Source organism: Nothobranchius furzeri, chromosome 7, assembly GCF_043380555.1.
Source record: "Nothobranchius furzeri strain GRZ-AD chromosome 7, NfurGRZ-RIMD1, whole genome shotgun sequence".
In the NCBI taxonomy this organism is placed as follows: domain Eukaryota; kingdom Metazoa; phylum Chordata; class Actinopteri; order Cyprinodontiformes; family Nothobranchiidae; genus Nothobranchius; species Nothobranchius furzeri.
In genome coordinates, this window is record NC_091747.1 from 65,378,706 (window position 1) to 65,401,093 (window position 22,388).

Below are 22,388 nucleotides of genomic sequence, written 5' to 3' on the forward strand. Positions count from 1 at the left end.
TGTCCAGGCCCGTCTGAAGTTTGCCAGAGAGCACATGGATGATACAGCAGAGGACTGGGAGAGTGTCATGTGGTCAGATGAAACCAAAGTAGAACTTTTTGGTATAAACTCAACTCGTCGTGTTTGGAGGAAGAAGAATACTGAGTTGCATCCCAAGAACACCATATCTACTGTGAAGCATGGGGGTGGGAACATCATGCTTTGGGGCTGGTTTTCTGCTAAGGGGACAGGACGACTGATTCGTGTTCAGGACAGAATGAATGGGGCCATGTATCGTGAGATTCTGAGCCAAAACCTCCTTCCATCAGTGAGAGCTTTGAAGATGAAACGTGGCTGGGTCTTCCAACACGACAATGATCCCAAACACACCGCCCGGGCAACAAAGGAGTGGCTCCGTAAGAAGCATTTGAAAGTCCTGGAGTGGCCTAGCCAGTCTCCAGACCTCAACCCCATAGAAAATCTGTGGAGGGAGTTTAAAGTCCGTGTTGCTCGACGACAGCCCCAAAACATCACTGCTCTCGAGAAGATCTGCATGGAGGAATGGGCCAAAATACCAGCTACTGTGTGTGCAAACCTGGTAAAGACCTATAGTAATCGTTTGACCTCTGTTATTGCCAACAAAGGTTATGTTACAAAGTATTGAGATGAATTTTTGTTATTGACCAAATACTTATTTTCCACCCTGATTTACAAATAAATTCTTTAAAAATCCTGCCATGTGAATTCATGGATTTTTTTTCACATTCTGTCTCTCACAGTTGAAGTGTACCTATGATGTAAATTACTGACCTCTGTCATCATTTTAAGTGGGAGAACATGCACAATCGGTGGCTGACTAAATACTTTTTTGCCTCACTGTACAATGTACTACACACACTGATGACTGAAAATAGTAACTAACAGAAATTCAATACTTTCAATAGGTAGGTAGGTAACCATTACAACATTACTAATTTACTTGGGTCAAAAGTAAGTCAAAGACAGAATGGACGTTCTTTACTTTAGACACCCCATGCTTTATTTATTCGACAACAACAAGGTCAACATGGTTTTAAACTTTAGGACCTCTTTACCAGCTTCTCTCTTCTCTGCCCCCCTAGTGCCTTTGGCTGTCCTTACTCAGATATTAACATACGAAAGGAAGTGGTGCTTCCGGATAGGCTGGGAGGAGAGCTATCTGTTAACCTTGTACCTGCTGCAACCATGCATCACCATAGCAACCAGTCTCACAGGTATTATCTAGCAAAATACCTTTGTTAACATTTACCAGAAATCTCAGCAGCAAAGATTATCCTGACATGCTTTTTATTTACGTTGCACCTGTTTATCTGTTTGCTCGTGGACAAGGAGAGGAATTCAGGTGAAGACCGTGCCTAAAGACGATGTGCTGGTGCTTCCTTTAGGGAAAAGAAGAAGACTGACAGAGAGGTGAGGTCACATGTTAATCTGACTTCTCTGACCAACAGAGCTTCTCCTTGAGTGATGCTGGTGCGTCCCAGCAGATGTTCAGAATAAAAGTCAGTTTGTAGATGAGAGAGTGGGTGGTTGTTGTCAGGAGATCATCACTGGATGTTGTATAACACTGGATTATATAACACACAAACGCACGCACGCACGCACGCACGCACGCACGCACGCACGCACACACACACGCACGCACACACACACACACACACACACACACACACACACGCACGCACACACACAGCAGAATCAGCAGAAAACCAGAATTTCTTCTTTCTCGTTTTCTTCTCTTTGGCTCCACCCTCAGGCTGTCCCAGCCTACTAAGTTATGTCATGTGAATCAGGAAGAGGAGGAGCTTCACGCTGCAGGCATAAGCCCAGGTTGGTGTTTCTTTCATTCAATTCAATTTCAATTTCAATTCAATTTTATTTATATAGCGCCAAATCATGACAAGAGTTGTCTCAAGGCACTTCACATAATAAACATTCCAATTCAGGTCAGTTCATTAAGCCAGTGACTATACAGCAATCCTCATACTAAGCAAGCATAAAGCGACAGTGGAGAGGAAAACTCCCTTTTAACAGGAAAAAACCTCCAGAGAATCTTGGCTCAGTATAAGCAGCCATCCTCCACGACTCACTGGGGATGGAGAAGACAGAGCACACACACACACACACACACACACACACACACACACACACACACACACACACACACACACACACACACACACACACACACACACACACACACACACACACACACACACACACACACACCAAGTAGTGTGTCTATAGTTATATTCTGATTTCTTAGTAAATATTCTATTTGGCGAGAGATAAACTTTATTGTACTTATCCTAGTTAATCTTATAATTAAACGGGTAAACTAGTAGTAGCTCGTCCAATGTCAAAGAGAGTAAAATGTTATTATCAGGAGAGGGAGAATGTTTAAGTGGTTAGCAGCAGTGTGCTAGCCGATACCCCTGCATGTTGGAGGCAGGGCAAGGGAGAGCCGTCTTTACCGACTGTACACTCCACCTCCCTGTACTCCCCCACTTGTCCAGATTTGGGCTAACATCAGATTTTAACCATAGGCCCTATCAAATAAAAATGTTTTAAGCCTATTCTTAAAAGTAGACAAGGTGTCTGCCTCACGGACTAAAGCTGGGAGCTGGTTCCACAGGAGAGGAGCCTGATAACTAAAAGATCTGCCTCCCATCCTAATTTTAGATATTCTAGGAACCACCAGTAGACCTGCAGTCTGAGAGCGAAGTGCTCGGTTAGGAACATATGGAACAATCAGATCACTGATGTATGATGGAGCTTGATTATTAAGAGCTTTATATGTGAGAAGAAGGATCTTAAAATCTATTCTGAATTTAACAGGTAGCCAATGTAGGGAAGCTAAGACAGGAGAGATATGATCTCTCTTTTTAATTCTCATCAGAACTCCAGCTGCAGCATTTTGGACAAGCTGAAGACTTTTAACTACATTCTGTGGACTTCCTGAGAGTAATGAATTACAGTAATCCAGTCTTGATGTAATAAATGCATGAACTAGTTTTTCAGCATCACTCCTGGAAAGGATGCTTCTAATCTTAGCAATATTCCGAAGGTGGAAAAAGGAAATCCTACAAACTTGTGAAACCTGGGATTTGAATGACATGTCCTGGTCAAAGATAACACCAAGGTTCCTTACTTTGTTCTCGGAGATTAATGTAATGCCATTCAGGTCAGGTGATTGGCTAAGCAATTTCCTTTTCTGGATTTCTGGTCCAAAGATGAGAACTTCCGTCTTGTCTTGATTTAAAAGCAAAAAGTTTAGAGTCATCCAATTTTTTATGTCCTCAAGACAAGCCTGTAATCTACCCAACCGATTAGGTTCATCAGGGTTAATGGATAAATATAGCTGAGTATCGTCAGCATAACAGTGAATTTATCCCATGCTGTCTAATGATTTTACCAATTGGGAGCATATATATAGTAAAAAGAATTGGTCCAAGCACTGAACCCTGTGGTACTCCACAAGTAACCCTGGAGTATGAAGACGATTTGTCATGTACATTTACAAAATGAAATCTGTCAGACAGGTAGGATTTAAACCAGCCTAACGCTGTTCCTTTGATCCCTACAACACGTTCAAGTCTTTCTAAAAGAACATGGTGATCAACTGTGTCAAAGGCAGCACTGAGATCTAACAAGACTAGAACAGACACAAGATTCTTATCTGAGGCCATGAGAATATCATTTGTAACTCTCACTAATGCAGTTTCAGTGCTGTGATACTCTCTAAAACCAGACTGAAATTACTCAAACAGATCATTCAGACTGCAGTGTACATAAAGAACGAAGAAGAGAATTAGGATAAAAACAACAAAGAGAATAAAACTGTGGATCCAAACAGAAATGATTACGATGTCTGAAGCAAATATTCAAATGTACTAGGCTAGGAGCAGTCCTTCTAGAGTAACCCCCAAATTCCACTACCTCCGCTCCGCTCCGCTGCGGTCCGCCCCCGCCTTCCGCAGCCGCTCGCTTCCGAACTCAGTTTTTACTGGTACGCGCTCTACAACGGCTCCGCTCCGGTGCGGAGACCTGAGGGGGGCAAACAAGCATGCGCGGGATTTTCGAGATCTTGCGATACAGTCCGAGTAATAAACGCGGAAGTTAGATCCAAACACCCGTTGTGTGGGAGAAGCATCGGCATGAACTGTTTAATCTGCCCATCATTTGTGTTGAGAGATCAGCAGTTTTTGGATCAACAAAGTGTGACTACTTTGATAGTGGAAACTGTATTTATGGCTTACTTTTGTGCATTTAAAGTTCAGCTGCCACTGATAGTTGTTAAAAGTTGTTAAACCTGTGCATATGAAACAAAAAACGCCTTTTGTTTATCGATTTATTGTGAAAAACGGAAGTTGTGCTTGCTCCTTTTCCTGTTGGGCGATGGTGATTTCTGTCCATTTACTGCGGAGGTGCTCCGGCGAAAATAGGATCGATTCTATTTTTGCCGGACGCCGGAACAGAGGGCGGCGCACGGCGCCGCACTGCCGGAGCACGGCCGCAGTAGTGGAATTGCTCTGATTGACTACAACGGGACCGATTTTGCTCCGGCGTTCGTGTCGGAGCGGAGCGGAGCGGAGGTAGTGGAATTTGGGGGTAAGCCTGTTCCACCATTCTGGACCAGACACTGAAGGGACCCTGTTGTCACGGGCCTAAGACTAGGCCTTGTGGTTCTGGCAGCAACACGCTCATTCAGATCACAACAAAGTCGATGACGTTAAGCAAAGCTTGTGCACCATTCAAGGCCGTATCTACCATTGAGGACACCGAGGTCTGGACGTTAGTATTTTTTTTCTGCAGCGTTTTAATGGTAGAGATGCTACAACAACAGGAGGTAGCCAAACTAAAGGTTTATAATGACCACAAAGAAGAGTGTAGCTTGCCTTGTTTGCCAATAAACATGAGAAGAGGAAGCAGGAGGATGTGTTGATGACCATTAAACATGTAAGGTTTGCTGCCAATATATGAAGTGGCCAGCTAGTCAGCATCATGCTTAGTCACAAATTGTGCAGGGTAAGGACTCATTTCTACTAACAATCCTATTTTACAACAGAAGTTTTAACAACTTCTGGGCTCAGAAGCAGCTGCTCGACTTGCCGGGTCTGCCATTTTCCACGTAGCCAGCCTCGTGCTGAGCAGACTGTTTACCACATGTGGCAACCGGCAATGGTTACCCCTATTGGCTGCTAGATGTAAACACAAACCCGGTGTAGTTCCCATCAAAATAAATATGGTTTTTAAAAATTAAAATATCTTTTAAAGGAAATAGTGCATCTTCATTCTGCACCCCTCTAAACACCCTTAAAAAAAGCTTTTTAATAAATTGTTCCATATTCAACCTTTAAATCTGCTCTCCAGATACCAGCTAAACGTATTTTCATTTATCATCACATCGTCTGCTAAGGGTAGTCGTTTCTGCCCACAGACAGTGTAGATCGATTTGTTTTTCCTATTCAGTGGGCCTGTTCTTGGCAAGCCGTTGTAACATTTAATCAACAATCGTACTTCACTAATTCCATTTTACAGTGCAATAATAAAAACCTGCCAAAATGTCTGAAATGTCAAATCCCAACCACCCCCTCTCTTTGTTTACTGGGAAACCTGGACGATGTCCCGATTGAAACATCTTTGGTTCACGTGGTTCTGACTGCCATATGCATCGCTAAGAAAACTATCCTCTTGAATTGGAAAAATGGAGAAACTCTCTGCATTAACCAGTATAGAAATCTTTTGTTAGATCATATTGCACTTGATATAGCCTCTGCTTCCACTTCAGATCAATCTCTCTGGGCTCCTTTGATCGGTTCCATCACATAGCGAGGGTGGGGGACCGTTGATGTTGTCCTGCGGGATGGTGTGGGTGAGGGGGTGGAGGGTCTGAGTTTGGAGTATCCGGATGTTCCCTGGAGGTGGGTTCACTGGGGGTGTCTGGGACTGGGGGGCTGCTGCCCCCCTCTGGAGGTGCTTGGATTGCCTTGGGGGGTGGACTACTGGCTGTTGTGAGTGGGGGACCTTGGGGGTCTTGGCGGTGGCCATGGGTCGCTGACTGGCATCTGCATTGCCCCTGAGTTGGTCTGGGTGGGGGCCTGGGGGCTCGGCCTGTGGGGGTGGCCAGCCCCGTGTGGGGATCTGGGCGGGGCCTTGGGGGTCGTGTCCTGCCATGTATACTGCCGGGAAGAAGGCAGGAACATGCAGCAGTGCCTGGCCCGGGCTCAGGTGCCGCAGGTAGACCTTGGCTCCTCTGCTGTCCCATCACAGAGGAGGGGGATGTCCAGGAGGGGGAGGACCCAACCATACCTGGATGTCCTATGTCTTATATATTCTGGAAGTTGTGCAAATACTTTAAAACTGTAATGCATTATTTATTACTTGTTACCCTCATTTTAAAGTAATTCAATACATTACAATATTACTGATTTTAAAATGTAAGGCATTACACTACTGTTGCATTACTTTAAGTTACTTTCACCAAAACAACTTCAGTATGAATCTGGTCATGTGACGCTCAGTGAGCTCATGACATATATGTGGAAGGTGATGTGGTGTCTGAGCTAGGATTGCTGTTAAAAACAGTCAGATATACTAACAGTGCTTTAAAATGATTGTTTATTAAATAAAAACAACAACAATCTGTACTCTCAGCACGCTGCCATCTTAGATTACCTGAGCAGGGAGTGAGGTGGTGGGAGCTCCAAGCCTACATTTGCCTTGGTCCCCAAATGCCTTGATACGGCCCTGGATGTGGGACTGACTTCTGGGGTGATCTGATTCTATCACATGTATGAATATTAAATGCTTATATATTATTGCTTTTCACTGGTAAACATGTGTGTTGGGGATAAATCTACCTACTTTTTTTCTTTTCAAGCACTTTGTTTTGTCTTCTTGATTTCATGTGAATAGCTTCCAGCCCTTTCTCTCTCTAACCTTCCTGCATGCTGCAGGTTTTCTCCGTCTTCCAGAAAAACTGTAAACTAGATTTCCTACTTTCTAACTAATCAGCCAAAGGGATCTACCCAACGGAAAATAAAAGCTTAATATGCGCTGCGCTCCAGCAGCAATGAGTTGAAGTCACCGGGGCACAGATTATGAACTCAGCTGAAAAGTACATGAAGTACCAGAGAATATGGGCTGATATAAACGATCGCAAACGAATGACTTTGTTTTGGTGGAGCAATTTTGTGAATATAACAGCGGCCGCGTGCAGGACACAGCTGGAGTATTTGAGCCGTTACCGCTGCGTTCTCTCTGCTCAGAGAATGCCCGCAAAGCTGAGTCCATAAATGACGTCATATATGTGGATACTGGATCTTTTTTCAGGCTTCCCGCAATTTGAATTGTTAGGAAACCCACATCTTGATTCTGGGTTTAAAAATGTGTTGTAATTACCGCGTTACTGACAACTGTACCAAGTAAATATTACCATTTTCTTTCCCTGTAATGCCTTACATTACCACAATTTAATCAATTTCCCTCTGGGATTAATAAAGTATATTTGAATTGAATTGAATTGAATTACAGCAAAAAGCAATGCATTACAGTAATTACTTTTTACCGCGCTACTCCCAACACTGGTTAGGTGTGACTTAGACTCCATCTGACAAATGGATGATTGAGAAAACCCTGACAGATCTTCGTCACACTATCACTTAACATCCATGGAGTCATTCATCTTGACTCACAACGAGGGAGGTTGTTGTTGGTTTAGCGTCCAGGAAACAGCAGAGAACGTTTCAGCTAGTAGAAGCTAACTGTTAGCATTAGCAACTCCACCACACAGCAGAACTCCTCCAGGTTTGTGTTATTTGTGGGGATTAAACATCAATGTTGCAGGCCATCCGGACTTCCTTTTCAGCCAAAAGAACCTGGACAAGCTGGATAAAATCTGTTGCGTTACACCTGACCGCAACGGTTCCTTCAGAATAAAAGCTGAACCTCACGACCCCTTCAGGGTCTCGGAGACACCAGTGATAACCTGTTGTGACCTGGAAGCATTCCCAGACTAGTTTGGTCGGCACCGCTGCTTTTCTACCGGCTTCGGTACCAAGGAGGGTCCAAGAGGACCTCGACATTCTGGATCTAAACGGAGGCTTCCCCTGGGTACGTAGACCGACAGATGGCGTCTCATGTGTGTTATAAATCTCCAACTATAGTTTAGAGCGAAACATTCACTCCCACTCAGAACTAACTGCTTCTCCGGATCCACTGGTTCGGATAGTAACATTCCACACACACACACACACCATCCTCTCACGTCTCACTCCACCTTAGTCCATCAGTACACAGAGTGTTTAAGCTGGTCTCGTTTAAATTGTGTAGAAATAAATTTCTTAACTATCATGAACCTGACTCTCTCTCTTTCCTCTGAGTTAATACGAAGTGTCGCTTAATCCCTGCAATAAAAAGTTCTGATCTTCTGGTTAAAATATTCAAAGATCCATCAGATTGATATTTCATATTTCTATGGAATCTCACATTTTATGGTTCATAAGTAAATGGCCTGTATTTGATATAGCACCTTCTAGAGTCCTGGAACCCCCCCCCCCAAGGCGCTTTACAACACAATCAGTCATTCACACATTCACACACTGGTGGTGATGAGCTACGATGTAGCCACAGCTGCCCTGGGGCGCACTGACAGAGGCGAGGCTGCCGAGCACTGGTGCCACCGGTCCCTCCGACCACCACCAGCAGGCAACGTGGGTTAAGTGTCTTGCCCAAGGACACAACGACAGCAACAGACTGAGCGGGGCTCGAACCTGCAACCTTCCGATTGCGAGGTGAGCACTTAACTCCTGTGCCACCGTCGCCCCAAGTAAAATGTAAACTGCCCAGAGCAAACAGTCAGTGGTGAGGTCGTGTTGCTGTTATCCAATCAGAGGAGAGACGTCCGAATGTTGTGAATATTACTAAGACTAGATCCTGCTGTTTTCTTCCTCCTCCTAGACCACAGCAGACATTAATGGAAGCCCTAACAAGATGAGCATTGGGCCTCTGCAGTCAGAAAGAGTATCTGAAGGTGAAAGGTTAAACACGTAGGGGGGTTTGTAAACCATGAAGCCTTAAATAAAGCATAAGAGTATTGTTTCAATGGAAACCAAAGCATGATGTCAGTGCTGATAAACATTGAGAGCAGCAGCTAGTTGGCTGTTCTGCAGAGAGAAGAAAAACTGCTGACTCCTGCTGATTTTTTTTTCCTGCTCCTCCACTGCACCACTGCAGAATGAACAACACACACTCAACACGCCTCTGCTGCAGAACAAACACACACCTTATTCTTTTTAGAAAAGAAATGCATTTATTGGCCCACTTATAAAGCTCTAAGCAGAGGGCATGGACACCACAATTACTGTCATTTGCTGCTGAACTGACACAGAGTGTCAGTCAGTCAAGCGGACCTTTGTAGCAGCTGATATTTTCCATTGGTCGTTATAACCACGGCTAATGTGCCACCACAGGCTAATGCTAAGTTTGGGTTAGATGATGTTCATGGAGACCCTAGAACACTCCACTGATCAACAGGCAATGGCACACCTGGACTGTGTTTTAAAAGTATCAGTAGATTTTATTCAGAGACCCTCATCCTGAACACTGGCATATCACAAGGGCGTGTCCTCAGTCCACTTCTCTGCTCTCATTTCACTCACAACTGCTCTCCCATTCATACCAGTAACACCACTGGCCAATGTGTTGACTGACAACATGAATTAATCAGCCTACAAGAGGACGTTTAGTAGCTGAGGCAGTGATGCAACAGCAAAGACCTGAACACATCCAAAACTAATGAGGGTGGACTTTAGGAAAACCAAGCAGACTGAGCATTCTTCCCTCTGTATCCATGGGGAGAAGGAGATGAGTTCCCAAGTCCCTTGTTCTCCACATTTCCATCTTACTCTCGGTCTACTAACTTTTCTCTCTAGCTAGGGGCATAATCATTGTGTGGTCATGTGCACGCTGACCAACACCTAAGTTAATCTTGTAAAAAGCTGGGAGTCTTTATCCTAGTTTACATACGCCTTAGAAAACTGGCCTCTCAAATAAAGTTTGTTCCACCCCAGTAAAGTAGGTGGCGACATGCCCCTTTCATGTCAGCATTCTTCTGGTTTGAGTCGGTGTGCATATCCTGTTTCAGGTGCCTCTGTTTACTGCTTGTGTTGGTCTAAGGAATGTACAGCAACGCTGCAGCACAGCTCGTTTGGTACGTACTGTCCAGCTTTATGGTGTTGCGCTGGTTGCTTTGTGACGATGGTCTTCTCAGAAGACCTCTTCCACTGTCTCGTCACTTCCAGAACGCGAGCGTCTTACCGGTTTAGCTCGGCTGACCCGTTTACATGCAGGATGTAATCTAGGGCTGGGCGATATGGCAAAAATAGAATTTCACGATTTTTCCAATATTTTATCACAATTTCGATTTTATCACGATTTTTAATCCATAAATAGCATAACTTCAATTGCATATTAAAGAAGAGAAACATTGAATAAACAAACATTTATTCATATTAGGGATAATCAACACAGTGCTAACACACTTATATTTTAAACTCACACCAGAGATGATAAAAGCCCTGAGAGAAACAATTACAAAAATCAGTTTTTCTCGTTTTTCAAGTAACTTAACATTAATTAAAATCGTAAACATATTTAAAGTGCAAACATGTCAATTGCAAACGTATTGTGCAAACATTAACTTGTTCAAAAAACATTAACTTGTTCAAAAAACATTAACTTGTTCAAAATACTATGTAGCTCCCAGTTGCTCATGTAGTGGATAGTTAAGCTCAAATACGGTTCTGATGTGCGGCTGGACCAGAGATCGCTTGTGGTAGCAAATAACTGCGCATTCTGAATATTTTCTGCAACTCTCACTTTGCATTCAGCGTACATGCGTGGAATGGCGGTGTTCGAAAAATACTTGCAGCTGGAAAACTCGTAGCGCGGATCCAATGTTTTTATCATGTTCTTAAATCCCGCTCCTACTGTTCACACGGGACACAAATCTTTAACCAAGTGGTACGTCACTGCATCTGTCACGCTGTTCCATCGTCTGCTGTCTCTGTCGTAAGAAGTGAGTTTTGTGTGTTTCTGTTAGCGTTTGCTGCCTGGAAGAAGCACTAGCCGCTGCCGTTGCAGGCTTTTTAGCTTTAGCTGCCAGCTGGCTCTCACTGTACTGTTTGGGATGCCTTCTTTTCAAATGGTTAAACAAGTTTGTGGTGTTTCCATCACTTGCCTTGACACTCTCCTTGTAAACTTTGCAAATGACGTTTCGCTGCTCTTTGTCGTCTGGTGAAAAACCAAACCAGTTCCATATAATGGATAGGGATGGGTACCTTTGACATTTGAATCGATCCGGTACTAATTCCCGGAACCTACGAATCGATACCGGTACTTAACGGTACCAATTTGATACTTTTGAGTGTTTCATATTTTAATTCTCTTTTATAATTAAATATATATTTTTCTCAATATATAACAATATTTGATAAATATCACGATAAATAGCATTCAACAGTTTGTATTTTAACATCGTCCTTGTAGTTTTATAAGCTGATAATTAAACTGAAGCAAACATCTTTACTGTGAACTAAATTTACTGTAATCTTCATTCCTTTTGCCGTCCTTTTTCTTTTGATTTTTCCTACTGGGAAGTTAGAATTTCCGAGGAGAAAGTGAACGCACCATTAGTTGTCTGTGAAAGTTCTCAGTCATCCAGGTCATTGTAGTCTAATGAGCTTTGAAAGAAAAGCGTCTGGACTTCTTTGAGTTGCTTGAAGACGTTTCACCTCTCATCCGAGAGGCTTCTTCAGTTCTAAGGTCAAATGGTGGAGAGTCCCAGATTTAAACCCAGTGGGAGTTTTTTCCCTGCTCGGGGGAAACTCCCACTGGGTTTAAATCTGGGACTCTCCACCATTTGACCTTAGAACTGAAGAAGCCTCTCGGATGAGAGGTGAAACGTCTTCAAGCAACTCAAAGAAGTCCAGACGCTTTTCTTTCAAAGCTCATTAGAGCACCATTAGCTGATAACAATGGTGGCAATGGAAGCTAACATATCAAGCTAACGTTATGTTAAACAGTTTATTTAGCTGCTGGAGCAGATTAAAACGATGATGCCTCACACTTAGATCGTTGTCGCTGGTTTCATCTTCACCCAATCACCCGTGGCATTTAGTGAAGTGGACCCAAGCGTTAGCGTGCGTTCTTCTTTCTACCATGCTGCTCTGTTTACAACTGGCTCGCAGGGACCGACGACATAACGCTCTTGCGTATGCGCAGCTTTCTTGGCAAGTTCTCGTTATGAAGGACGGCTACCGAAACGAGACACCGTTTGAAATGACGTGAATCGGTGCTCGGTCGGTACTATAGAAAAGGCGTTCCTCTTCGGAATGAAAACCTCGTTGTCGCTCTCAGCCGCGGCCGAAGCCATGTTTGTTCACACACAGGTGAAAACAAGCGGGGCACTAATATATTACTATGACTCACTCTGATTGGTTAAGGGTCAAACAAAGGCGTGTCATTCGCCTGGGGTAAGTTCCCTTTTCATTCAGAGGCAGAAATTCAACAGCAGAGCTGTGAATCGTGATAAAAAGGTCTCTCAAAAATGACAGACCGTCAGATGTGTAGATCGTAAAACGGTCTAAAATCATCATATCGCCCAGCCCTAATGTAATCAGATTACTACTGCCTTATCTGGGTGCTTCAGCTCGATCGGAACCGATTCGCCTTCAGCCAAACTAAAACGTTTGCATGCCATTTAAAAAACTGCTGTGAGACTTTTAGGGAGATACTTTGGTTTTCCGATGTGCATGCAAACGCACTGAGTTGAGGAGAAGAAGAACCTGCTGAGGATGATTAACTCTTCACCACCCCCACCCACGTCAACTACATTTACACTGATAAGGCTCCATAGGAAAATCCAGCCTGACCAGCCAGCCCCATGCTTCCTGTTGGGAAGAATTGGGTCTGGGAATGCTCCTATTCAATAACCCCCTGAGAAATGTAACCAAACCAATCAGCGCTGAGCAGCATACTTCACACCGCAATGCTTATTTTCCCCTAAACAACAGACGGCGTTTGAAGCGGAGTTCGCTGCAGCTCTTTCCTCTGTTCTAAATGACTTGAATATGCCTTTAAAAACACACGAAGCACCAAAAGCCATTCTACTAAAAGATGTTTGCACCATCGCCAGACCCCGTTTTTTACTACAGCTAAAAAAAACTACAGCATTGCGCAGTACAGTCGGCATTTCCACCCCTTTTATGATTGGTTATTTTTGAGCTGGCTAGTCCCGCCCCTCATGTGCCTGTGAGTATCCTGTGTAGACAGAGAACGAGTTTGACAGGCCAGGCTAAAGAAAAGCAGTACCATGGTTTAAGTTTGATGAGTTTTATCATGACAACATGAATGTGGAGTTACGTAGATAAAGTTTGTTAGATTATAACCGGTAATAAGCACAAACATGGGCCTGACTCCTGGAAATATTCACACCCCACTCTTTGCTCTCTGTTTCCATGGAAACGGACACCCAATGAAGTGACAATTTCCATGGAAACTGCTGGCTATGGTTCCTGCAGGTTTGGCAGTGATGATCAATGACACATTACAGTAGTCTTTCTGCTTAGTAGTGAATGGGTTTGTTTGACTTACTCAGCACTGGTCTCACTGGTGCTTCTGACCAAGTTTCTGTTTTAACACAAGGTCCAGGTTTTAGTTGGAACTTAAAGATCTGTTGCTCTGATTCAGTCTACAGTGTTTACGCTTCTTCTAAACTGTCTCACTGTGTCTCCTGCAACAGAGACCAGTCTGCAGGCTGTCCTCCACCAGTCTGTGTTCCTGTCAGCCATGTCTCCACAGCCTGGACGTGATCTTTCTCTTTGTTGGGAGCAACACCGTAAACTTCTGCCAGGTGTGATTAGAGTCCACGCTGAGGCGGTCCAGCACTGGAGTGTCCAGCAGGTGGTTTTTGTTTTCTTTCTTTTAATCCCCATTAGCTACCCACTATTCTTCTTATGGTCATTGCATCATCAAATAAACAGATAGGATGCATCGACACTGGGCAAGACAGCAGACCAGATTAGGGTGTACATGCAACATTCATACGGACTACAATACACAGAATAAAGAAATTAATAAAGTACATTTTACATCAAACAGCAGACGGGAGAATTAAACTATGATGAGACAAACCTAACATGAAAGAACTATTACAAATATTTAGCTAGTGTGGATCAGAAGCACAGGTTACCATGGTGATGATTAAGACTTCACCTTTGAGTGTTGTGATGTGGTGTACCAATCCAGGACTCTGATGTAATGGATCCAACTGTCTCAACAGGTTTCAGATTTTATCGAGTCCCTGCCCGGCTGCGAGGAACAAGCGAAACAGTTCAGAGATGAGGTGAGGTCACTAGTCAGCTGTTGTAGATTTGACTGACTAGTTGTATATAATTATGACTAAATTATTTATATACACTAAAAAATGAAACAACACTGTTGGTTTTGCTCCCATTTTTCACGAGCAGAACTCAAAACATTTTCCAGACACACAAAAAGGCCATTACTGTCAAATAGTGTCCAGAAATCTGAGTAGGCAAGTGCTCCCAATCCATGGTGTCTAGTAGCCACGTATATAAATCTAACCAGAATAATAATAAAACCAGAACGGCGTTTGTGAACACTTTTGAGCAGCTGCTGCCAAACAGGCAGACGTGGGAGTTTATCACACAGGACAGTTTTGAACCACTCTGGATAATGTCCCCATGTGCTTCAGATTTGTGTCTATTTAACGGGGGGGGGGGGGGGAGTTGTGACCTCTTGATATTTACATATAATATATATATTATTTACTAGTGTTGGGTTGTGTTCATGTTCTTTAAATCTGGACTCAAAACCACCTGGTTCAGCCTGTATACTGTCACCTTTTCTATCTTCACTGATTTTATTATCTAGTTTGTATTTTTAGGCTTCTGTGTGATTTTTGCTGTTTTTAACTTGGTTTCTTTGTTGTTATTTTATTGCTGTAAAGTGTCCTTGTGTCACTTGAAAGGCGCTTTTAAAAAAATGCATTATTATTATTATATTATTATTATTATTATGATGATGTTGATAAACTATAGTTAGTGAAGGCTGTACCAACTCCAGCCTGTCAGGACATCGAGTCCACGGGTTTCCAGATACGAGAAACGACGCCCCTATCTCCGTGCCTGAGGGCGTTTTGTGCAGCTTCTGTAGCCCACATCGGTCGGTACCGGGTCAGGGAGGTCCGCGCTGGGCTCCGGAGACCTGTGGTGTTGTTTAACCCTTTGATGCATGAATTATGAAATCTTCAACCATGATTTTTTAAACAATTTTTTTTCATTCATCTTTAGGTGTGAATGGAACAAATTTCAACAAACATTTTTTCTAACATTTAATCATTTACAAATAATTTATCACATGTCCACCTCAGTGGACAGCATGTGTTCTGAACATGGAATATGTTGGCTAGACTTACTGAAGTCCAAATGGAGGGGCTCAAATGCAATAAAGTCTTCAACAGCTGTGCTGAATAGCAACAAAATAAAAATAATTCTGAGTACCCGTCCACTGTAGTGACCATTATGCATCAAAGGGTTAAAAAATCATATGTGGGTTTCTAGAGCTCAGATCACCGTCTGAACCAGGTCAGAACCGACCACCAGAAGAGACGCAAGGCTCAGTGGGCCAGCTGGTGTCTGAGTCAGAACCAGATCAGAACCACTGCAGACCTCCAGGAGAGGATCATGCACAGCTTTTAAAAATCCCAGCTGGACTGGTTCGCTGGTGTCTGGGTCAGATCCAGCTCACAGAAGCCCGCATGAGCTCCAGAACCGGATGACAGGCGTCTCTCTCCCTCTCTCTAAGCTGGTTAGCTGAACGGATATTAACGAGTATGAGACAGCTGACAGACGCTTACTAGTAGGGTTGGGCATTGAGAATCGAGTTCCAACTGTTCATTTTTCCCGGAATCGCTCAATGTTTTTTATTTCGATTCCTAGTTTTGATTCCTAGTGTGCTGACGGAAGAGGAATTTGTGGCCGATCTCCGTGAAAAACAGACCTGATCTGCAAATTGTGATCAAGGCTTTTCAGAGCTGATCACACCAGCTGTCTGTGTGCAGCACCAAGTCCCTCCTCCCTGCCCCCACCCCGCATGCAGCGGCCAAATCTAAACAAACACGTCTGCCGAAATTTTACTCTGTGATGTAAACGTTAACTCCTGCAGCATAGAGGAAACGTGTTAAATACGTCAACACGGTGGATTTAATAGAAGCTTAAAGAACAAACTCTGGACGGTGTGAGGCGAGTTTGTCTCACTGCAGAAATAACAACACACACGGAGCGTCAGCAGTCACACGCAGCCGCTCACCAACACTCGTGTGTGTGTGTGTGTGTGTGTGTGTGTGTGTGTGTGTGTGTGTGTGTGTGTGTGTGTGTGTGAGAGCATCAGAGACTGAACAATAACCTGTAGAATAATTAAAGTCATCATGCTAGAGCAGCTTCTCTGTGGTGGACCACACCAGCTTCTGCCGCAATAAATAATAATAATAATAATAAATAACATTTTTATTTCCTTTCTGAACTGTTTATGTTGAGAGTTTTAATGTTTAAAATCTGTTAGCTTGTTACTGACAGCAGCTACGTTTAAGTTCCTGTTGTGACTGAAGCTGCTGCAGCATGGAGGTGTAGTTCTCAGTCATCCTGGACATGATCATCCTGAAAGTGTTAGCTGAAGACAGCTGGACGTTTCTGGATATGTTGGAGACATTTAGCCTCTCATCCCAGAGGCTGCTTCCACACTTTGGTTGTGGTCAGAAACAAACACACTGGTTGTGCTGCAAGTCTTTTTCTTTTTTCTCCTAAACATGTTTTTGTCTAAATGAAGGTGATGTTGTTGTTCATAGAGTTAAAATTCATGTTGAAGTTAAGATGATGTCTTCCAGTAGGACCTGTGGTTAGCTGGCTCATGTAAAGCATGTCATGTCTTCAAAGAATCTGAATCAGGAATCGATAGGAACCGGAATCGAAACAGGGAATTGGAATCAGAATCGTTCAAAATCAAACGTTGCCCCACCCTACTTATTAGTATTAATATTATATTAACTGAGTGATACTGCTTTAACTGTAGCTACAGACATGTTTAAAGGACAAAAACAAGCTCTGCAAGTAAAATGTTCATGAACTTTGAACTATTAGAGCAGGAGTGCCCAATCCTGGTCCTGGAGGGCCGGTATCCAGCAGGTTTTAGTGGTTTCTCTGCTCCAACACACTTGATTCAGTGGTTGAATCACCTGTGCAGCAGCTCATCAGGCTCTGCAGAAGCCTGTTAATCACCTGCTGATTGAATTCAGGTGTGTTGAAGAAGGGTTAAACCTAAAACCAGTTGGATACCGGCCCTCCAGGACCAGGATTGGGCACCCCTGTAATTGTCTTTGTAGTTAAAATATGTCCAAATATCGGTGCCATTCCTGTTTTTACTGATCTCCTCATGTTTCTGAAGCACTGTTTAGTTTTTCTCCTCTTTTACAGATTTGTCTCATCAAAATTTACAAGTGCCATCGATCTATCTATCATCTATCTATCTATCTATCTATCTATCATCTATCTATCTATCTATCTATCTATCTATCTATCATCTATCTATCTATCTATCTATCTATCTATCTATCTATCTATCTATCTATCTATCTATCTATCTATCTATCTATCATCTATCTATCATCTATCTATCATCTATCTATCTGTCTATCTATCTGTCTATCTATCTGTCTGTCTATCTGTCTGTCTATCTGTCTGTCTATCTGTCTGTCTATCTGTCTGTCTATCTATCTGTCTATCTATCTATCTATCTATCTATCTATCTATCTATCTATCTATCTATCTATCTATCTATCTATCTATCTATCTATCTATCTATCTATCTATCTATCTATCTATCTATCTATCTATCTATCTATCTATCTATCTATCTATCTATCTATCTATCATCTATCTATCATCTATCTATCATCGATCGATCTATCATCGATCGATCTATCTATCGATCTATCGATCTATCTATCTATCTATCGATCTATCTATCTATCTATCTATCTATCATCGATCTATCATCGATCGATCGATCGATCTATCGATCGATCGATCTATCTATCGATCTATCTATCTATCTATCGATCTATCGATCTATCGATCTATCGATCTATCGGTCTGTCTGTCTGTCTGTCTGTCTGTCTGTCTGTCTGTCTGTCTGTCTACACACACACACACACACACACACACACACACACACACACACACACACACACACACACACACACACACACACACACACATCTCAAACTTTTTATAAGGCACTTTACTTACAGTTGATGCAGCTCAAAGTGCCTTAGATTAAAATGTCCCCACATCTCCCAATCCCGTGGTTAATTTGTGCTGCCAAGTGGTCATGGAGTGCAGTAATCGTCGTAAGCCAGTAGGCATGGATCATGTCAGGAGTTGGTGCTGTCCAGTTTTTCATACCTGAGACTTTCTTGGATGTCTGCCACAGTGATGGAAACTAGGTTGTGCTCAGGGAGGTTAGTGTGGTCTTCTCCTGGAGAGGCTAGCCACTTAGCATTGCTGTTGTGTGATGCAACCTTCTCCTAAATGCCCTTCCAGTCTTTTTCCTTCTCCAGCCTTGGTGGGTTTGCTCTGTTAATACCCTGCCATTCGGACCAGAACCTCTCACCACAACAACAGTTTCTTCCCCTCTGAAGCTGGACTCATGACAGTCCTAGTGTTTCAGACACATGACCCGGTGTTGTGTTTGTACCTGAATCGCTCAGCGCTGATCATTACCTACACTGTCTTGTGTTTAGTAGCTATTTCTTTAATTATTGCCACTTTATATTATTTTATCATTATATTTTTACTTCCTAGTTTTGCTTATCTCTTAATTTTATCTTTCCTTTTTGCATGAAGTACCACAGCAGTTTCCTAAAGTGATTTCTTGCATTTTTGGCAACAACAAAAAAACCTTCTGATTCTGATATTAGTAAATGCTACATTGAGGCTATCACCTTCAATGTCAACATGAATGTTTTTTTAGCTGGTTGGGCTGAGAAAAGCTAGTTTTTTAGCCTGGCTTTACTTTCTCTCATGCACCTCTTCAGGAGGCTGGCCAAGGCTTCCAGACATTGTTTGGCAGTTTCCAGTGTTTTATATTTTTGATTTCTTTATTTATTAATTTCATCTCACTTAAGATGAGTCATCTTGTTTTCAAGCGGGTCCTCTACAGAAATTTAGAATGAGAATAAAAGACCAAGATAACTTAAACAACATTTTCAATGTGACTGTAATATCAATGGGGCAAAAGCAGAAACACAAAATAGAAAATATCTAACTAATAAACAATCACATAAGTACAGTAAATAAGAAATAAAGAAGAACACACATGTAGCGGTACCGGGCCTGGCAGCGCCGAACCCGGCGTGGTAACGCCGGCCCAGCCCAGCGGCACTGAGCCTGACGTGGTTCTATCGGCCTGACCCAGCGGTGTTGCAAGTTCCCACATGCCAAAGACAGTGGCAAGAAACGGAGTCAACAGGTGGGCCACAGAGATAAGATTGGACCCACACTGAAACACACTGAGCTTGCTTATGCGAGTAAAATCAGCCAGAGGACAGGGGCCCAACTGCACATCAAACATCCAAGCTGGGACAAAAGAAGATCAACTGAAGATAAAGCATCTCAGAAGTGGACAAACCCTTCATGAAGAATCCAAGGGGTCAGAAACTGTGGCGAGAAACGAAGGTCACGGAAGGGTCACAGAGATAAGGGATCAGAACTTGCTTCTGGGAGCAAAATTGGGCAGAAGGTCAAGAAGTGCCTGACCCTACCAGCAGGAGGAGGGGTGGAGCTGCAGGAGACAGACTGAAAAGAGCCTATCAGGAGACGGAAAGCCTTCATGAGGAATGCTGGACTTCGGGAAAAGACACCTAATGGCCTGAGTTCAGCTGAAAAGCCTTCCTGAAGAATGTGTTGAACTAAAAAAGTGTGTATCTGGTGAATGACCCCATGACCTTGCTGTCAGCTGATAATGATGTATGTGTAACTGGGAAACTTTTACTTGGTCTAGGCAGTCCCAAGAAGAGTATAAAAGAGCAGCTAGAAGCAGAGCTGACACAACAGTTGGGGCAGTCGACAGAAGAGACAGAGCAGATTTGGGATAGAAGAGGTCAGGAAGATTTTAGCATTAGCATCCTCCACAGGGGATAGGTTATTTTTATATTTACTCATTTTTTTGTATTTGGCAATTTTTGAAAGGAGTCAGTGAGCATATGTTAGAGGGTATTAACCTGAAGCTGAAGAAGACTTAGGGTTGGTGTAAGCCAACTCATTATTCTTAGTTAATTATTAGGATTAATTTCTCCTTGGGGGAAGTGATCAGTTTTATATCTACCCATTTTTTGTATTTTTTAATCTTGTAATAAACTTTTTGAAAAATAATCCACATCCCTGATTCTTCCAGGTCCTTTTTTAAAGGTTAAGGTTGGGGCCCCGACCTGAACAATAAGGAGAGGTAAGCACATTAATTACAGGTTCCTGAATTATCAGGATTTGCTTTACGGTTTGTGACAGATTAATAAAAAGAAACCTTAAGTAAAGAAGTTAGTCTTCTCCTCTCCCGTGAGTAACGAGACATCCTAAGGATGATGAGCCAAAACATTAGAAGGTTAAATTAGGCTCTGTTTGCAAGTGTGAAAAAGTCTCCGCCAGCGTGGGAAGGTTGGATTAATTAGATAAATTTATAAATCTATGTTAGCCTGATCAACTAACAAGAATCATTTTCTAGTTACCACCGCCCACAAAAGCTGACAGAGGCGCAAATTAATCCTAATATAACCCAAAGAATTGTCAGCGACGGATGGCCACCCGCTGAACTTTGCCCTAGTATCTAAACCACTAGATAACGGGATTAATTAAAAAAGAAAGTGTGCTATCACAAAAGAACAAGTACGGCATATCATTTCACCTTAAAATAGGAAACTGATTCTAACTGAGGGAGTCCAAACCAGGGTCTAGTACAATAAAACTCACCCACGCCCCACGAACCCTGAGAAAGCAGCACATTCTTATAAGTTCTAACGGAACCAGGTTTTAAAGGAACCGATAAATAGGACACACTCGCGACAGCGGCACCGGGCCTGGCGTGGTTCCATCCACCTGGCCCGGCAGCGCCGAACCCAGCATGGTAACGCCGGCCCAGCCCAGCGGCACCGACTCCGGAGGGGTCCTGCTGAGCCAGGCCCAACAACATTCATCGCATCGCGGTGAGCACTGGACCAGAGGACGACGGTTGCAGATGGGAGGAAGAGATGCCAGGAGGAAGAGCCGGTGGACGAGGTAAAGAAATGGCCACAGAAGACCTGGAGGAGATCAAACCATCTCTGAACTTTGTCACGTGAACTGTCAAAAGTAACATCACAGCAGAATCGATTACTGAGACTGATGGAGGAGGTGAAAGAGCTTAAAATACTGTTAACTGAAAAAGATAAGAAGATTTCGGCCTGAGAGCAAAGAGTTGATGAACTTGAACAACATACAAGACGAGAGGATTTGGTGATAATGGGACTAGAAACCCGACACAGAAGCTACGCAAAAGCAGTAGCAAATCATGACTCAGCAGAAGAGGCTTCAGACAAAGAACTTGAGACACTAGAACAGCAAGTTGTTACTTTTCTGCACAGCAAGAACATAATCATTCAAAGAGATGCTATTTCAATATGTCATGCACTGCTAAATCAACTATTATTGTAAGGTTCACCAGCAGGAAACAAAGAAACAGCGTTCTGTTACAAGCAAACAAGCTTAGAGGCACCAATGTGTACATAAATGAACAATTAACCAAAAAAATGGGACAATAGATAGAGAGGCACGGATGCTAAAAAAGCAGAAAAAAATTGTAGCTACATGGACGAGGAACGGGAGTGTATGGATCAGAGAACAAGAAGGGTCACAGGCTAAGGTAATAAAGGAACTGGGAGAACTGGAAAAATTTAATAAACAGTGAAAGTTGGAAGAGGGAATCAAGTAAAATCTCATATAGCATCACATAAATTAAGTACAAGTAAACCACAACACAAGCATATGGACATAACAACAAATACTTATGAGGAACTAGAATACAAGATATATGACCCTGGAAAGGAACTAGAACATAATTTGTACACACATATGAATAATAAATGTGAATATTTTAGTGAACAAGAACTAAGTGATTCAGTTTTGACAGAAGGTACCCTCTCGATCATTCACTTCAACAGTACAAGTTTGTATTGCAGTTACTCTAAAATATTGGATTATTTA

At 42.8% G+C, this 22,388-nt stretch overlaps 1 protein-coding gene across 3 annotated transcripts in view; it reads left to right on the top strand.

Annotated features, from left to right (window-relative positions):
- LOC107373924 (lethal(3)malignant brain tumor-like protein 4) overlaps positions 1-22,388 on the top strand; it is a 103,911-nt gene that overhangs the window by 68,432 nt on the left and 13,091 nt on the right. For 2 of the 3 annotated variants that reach the window (XM_054738735.2, XM_054738736.2), the window contains exons 13-17: positions 1,101-1,232; positions 1,348-1,428; positions 1,772-1,845; positions 13,820-13,980; positions 14,360-14,422. In XM_054738735.2, the coding sequence (XP_054594710.2) occupies positions 1,101-1,232; positions 1,348-1,428; positions 1,772-1,845; positions 13,820-13,980; positions 14,360-14,422 (511 nt within the window). Of the gene's footprint in view, positions 1-1,100; positions 1,233-1,347; positions 1,429-1,771; positions 1,846-13,819; positions 13,981-14,359; positions 14,423-20,550; positions 20,602-22,388 lie in introns of all 3 variants that reach the window. The other variant, XM_054738737.2, reaches the window with a different exon arrangement.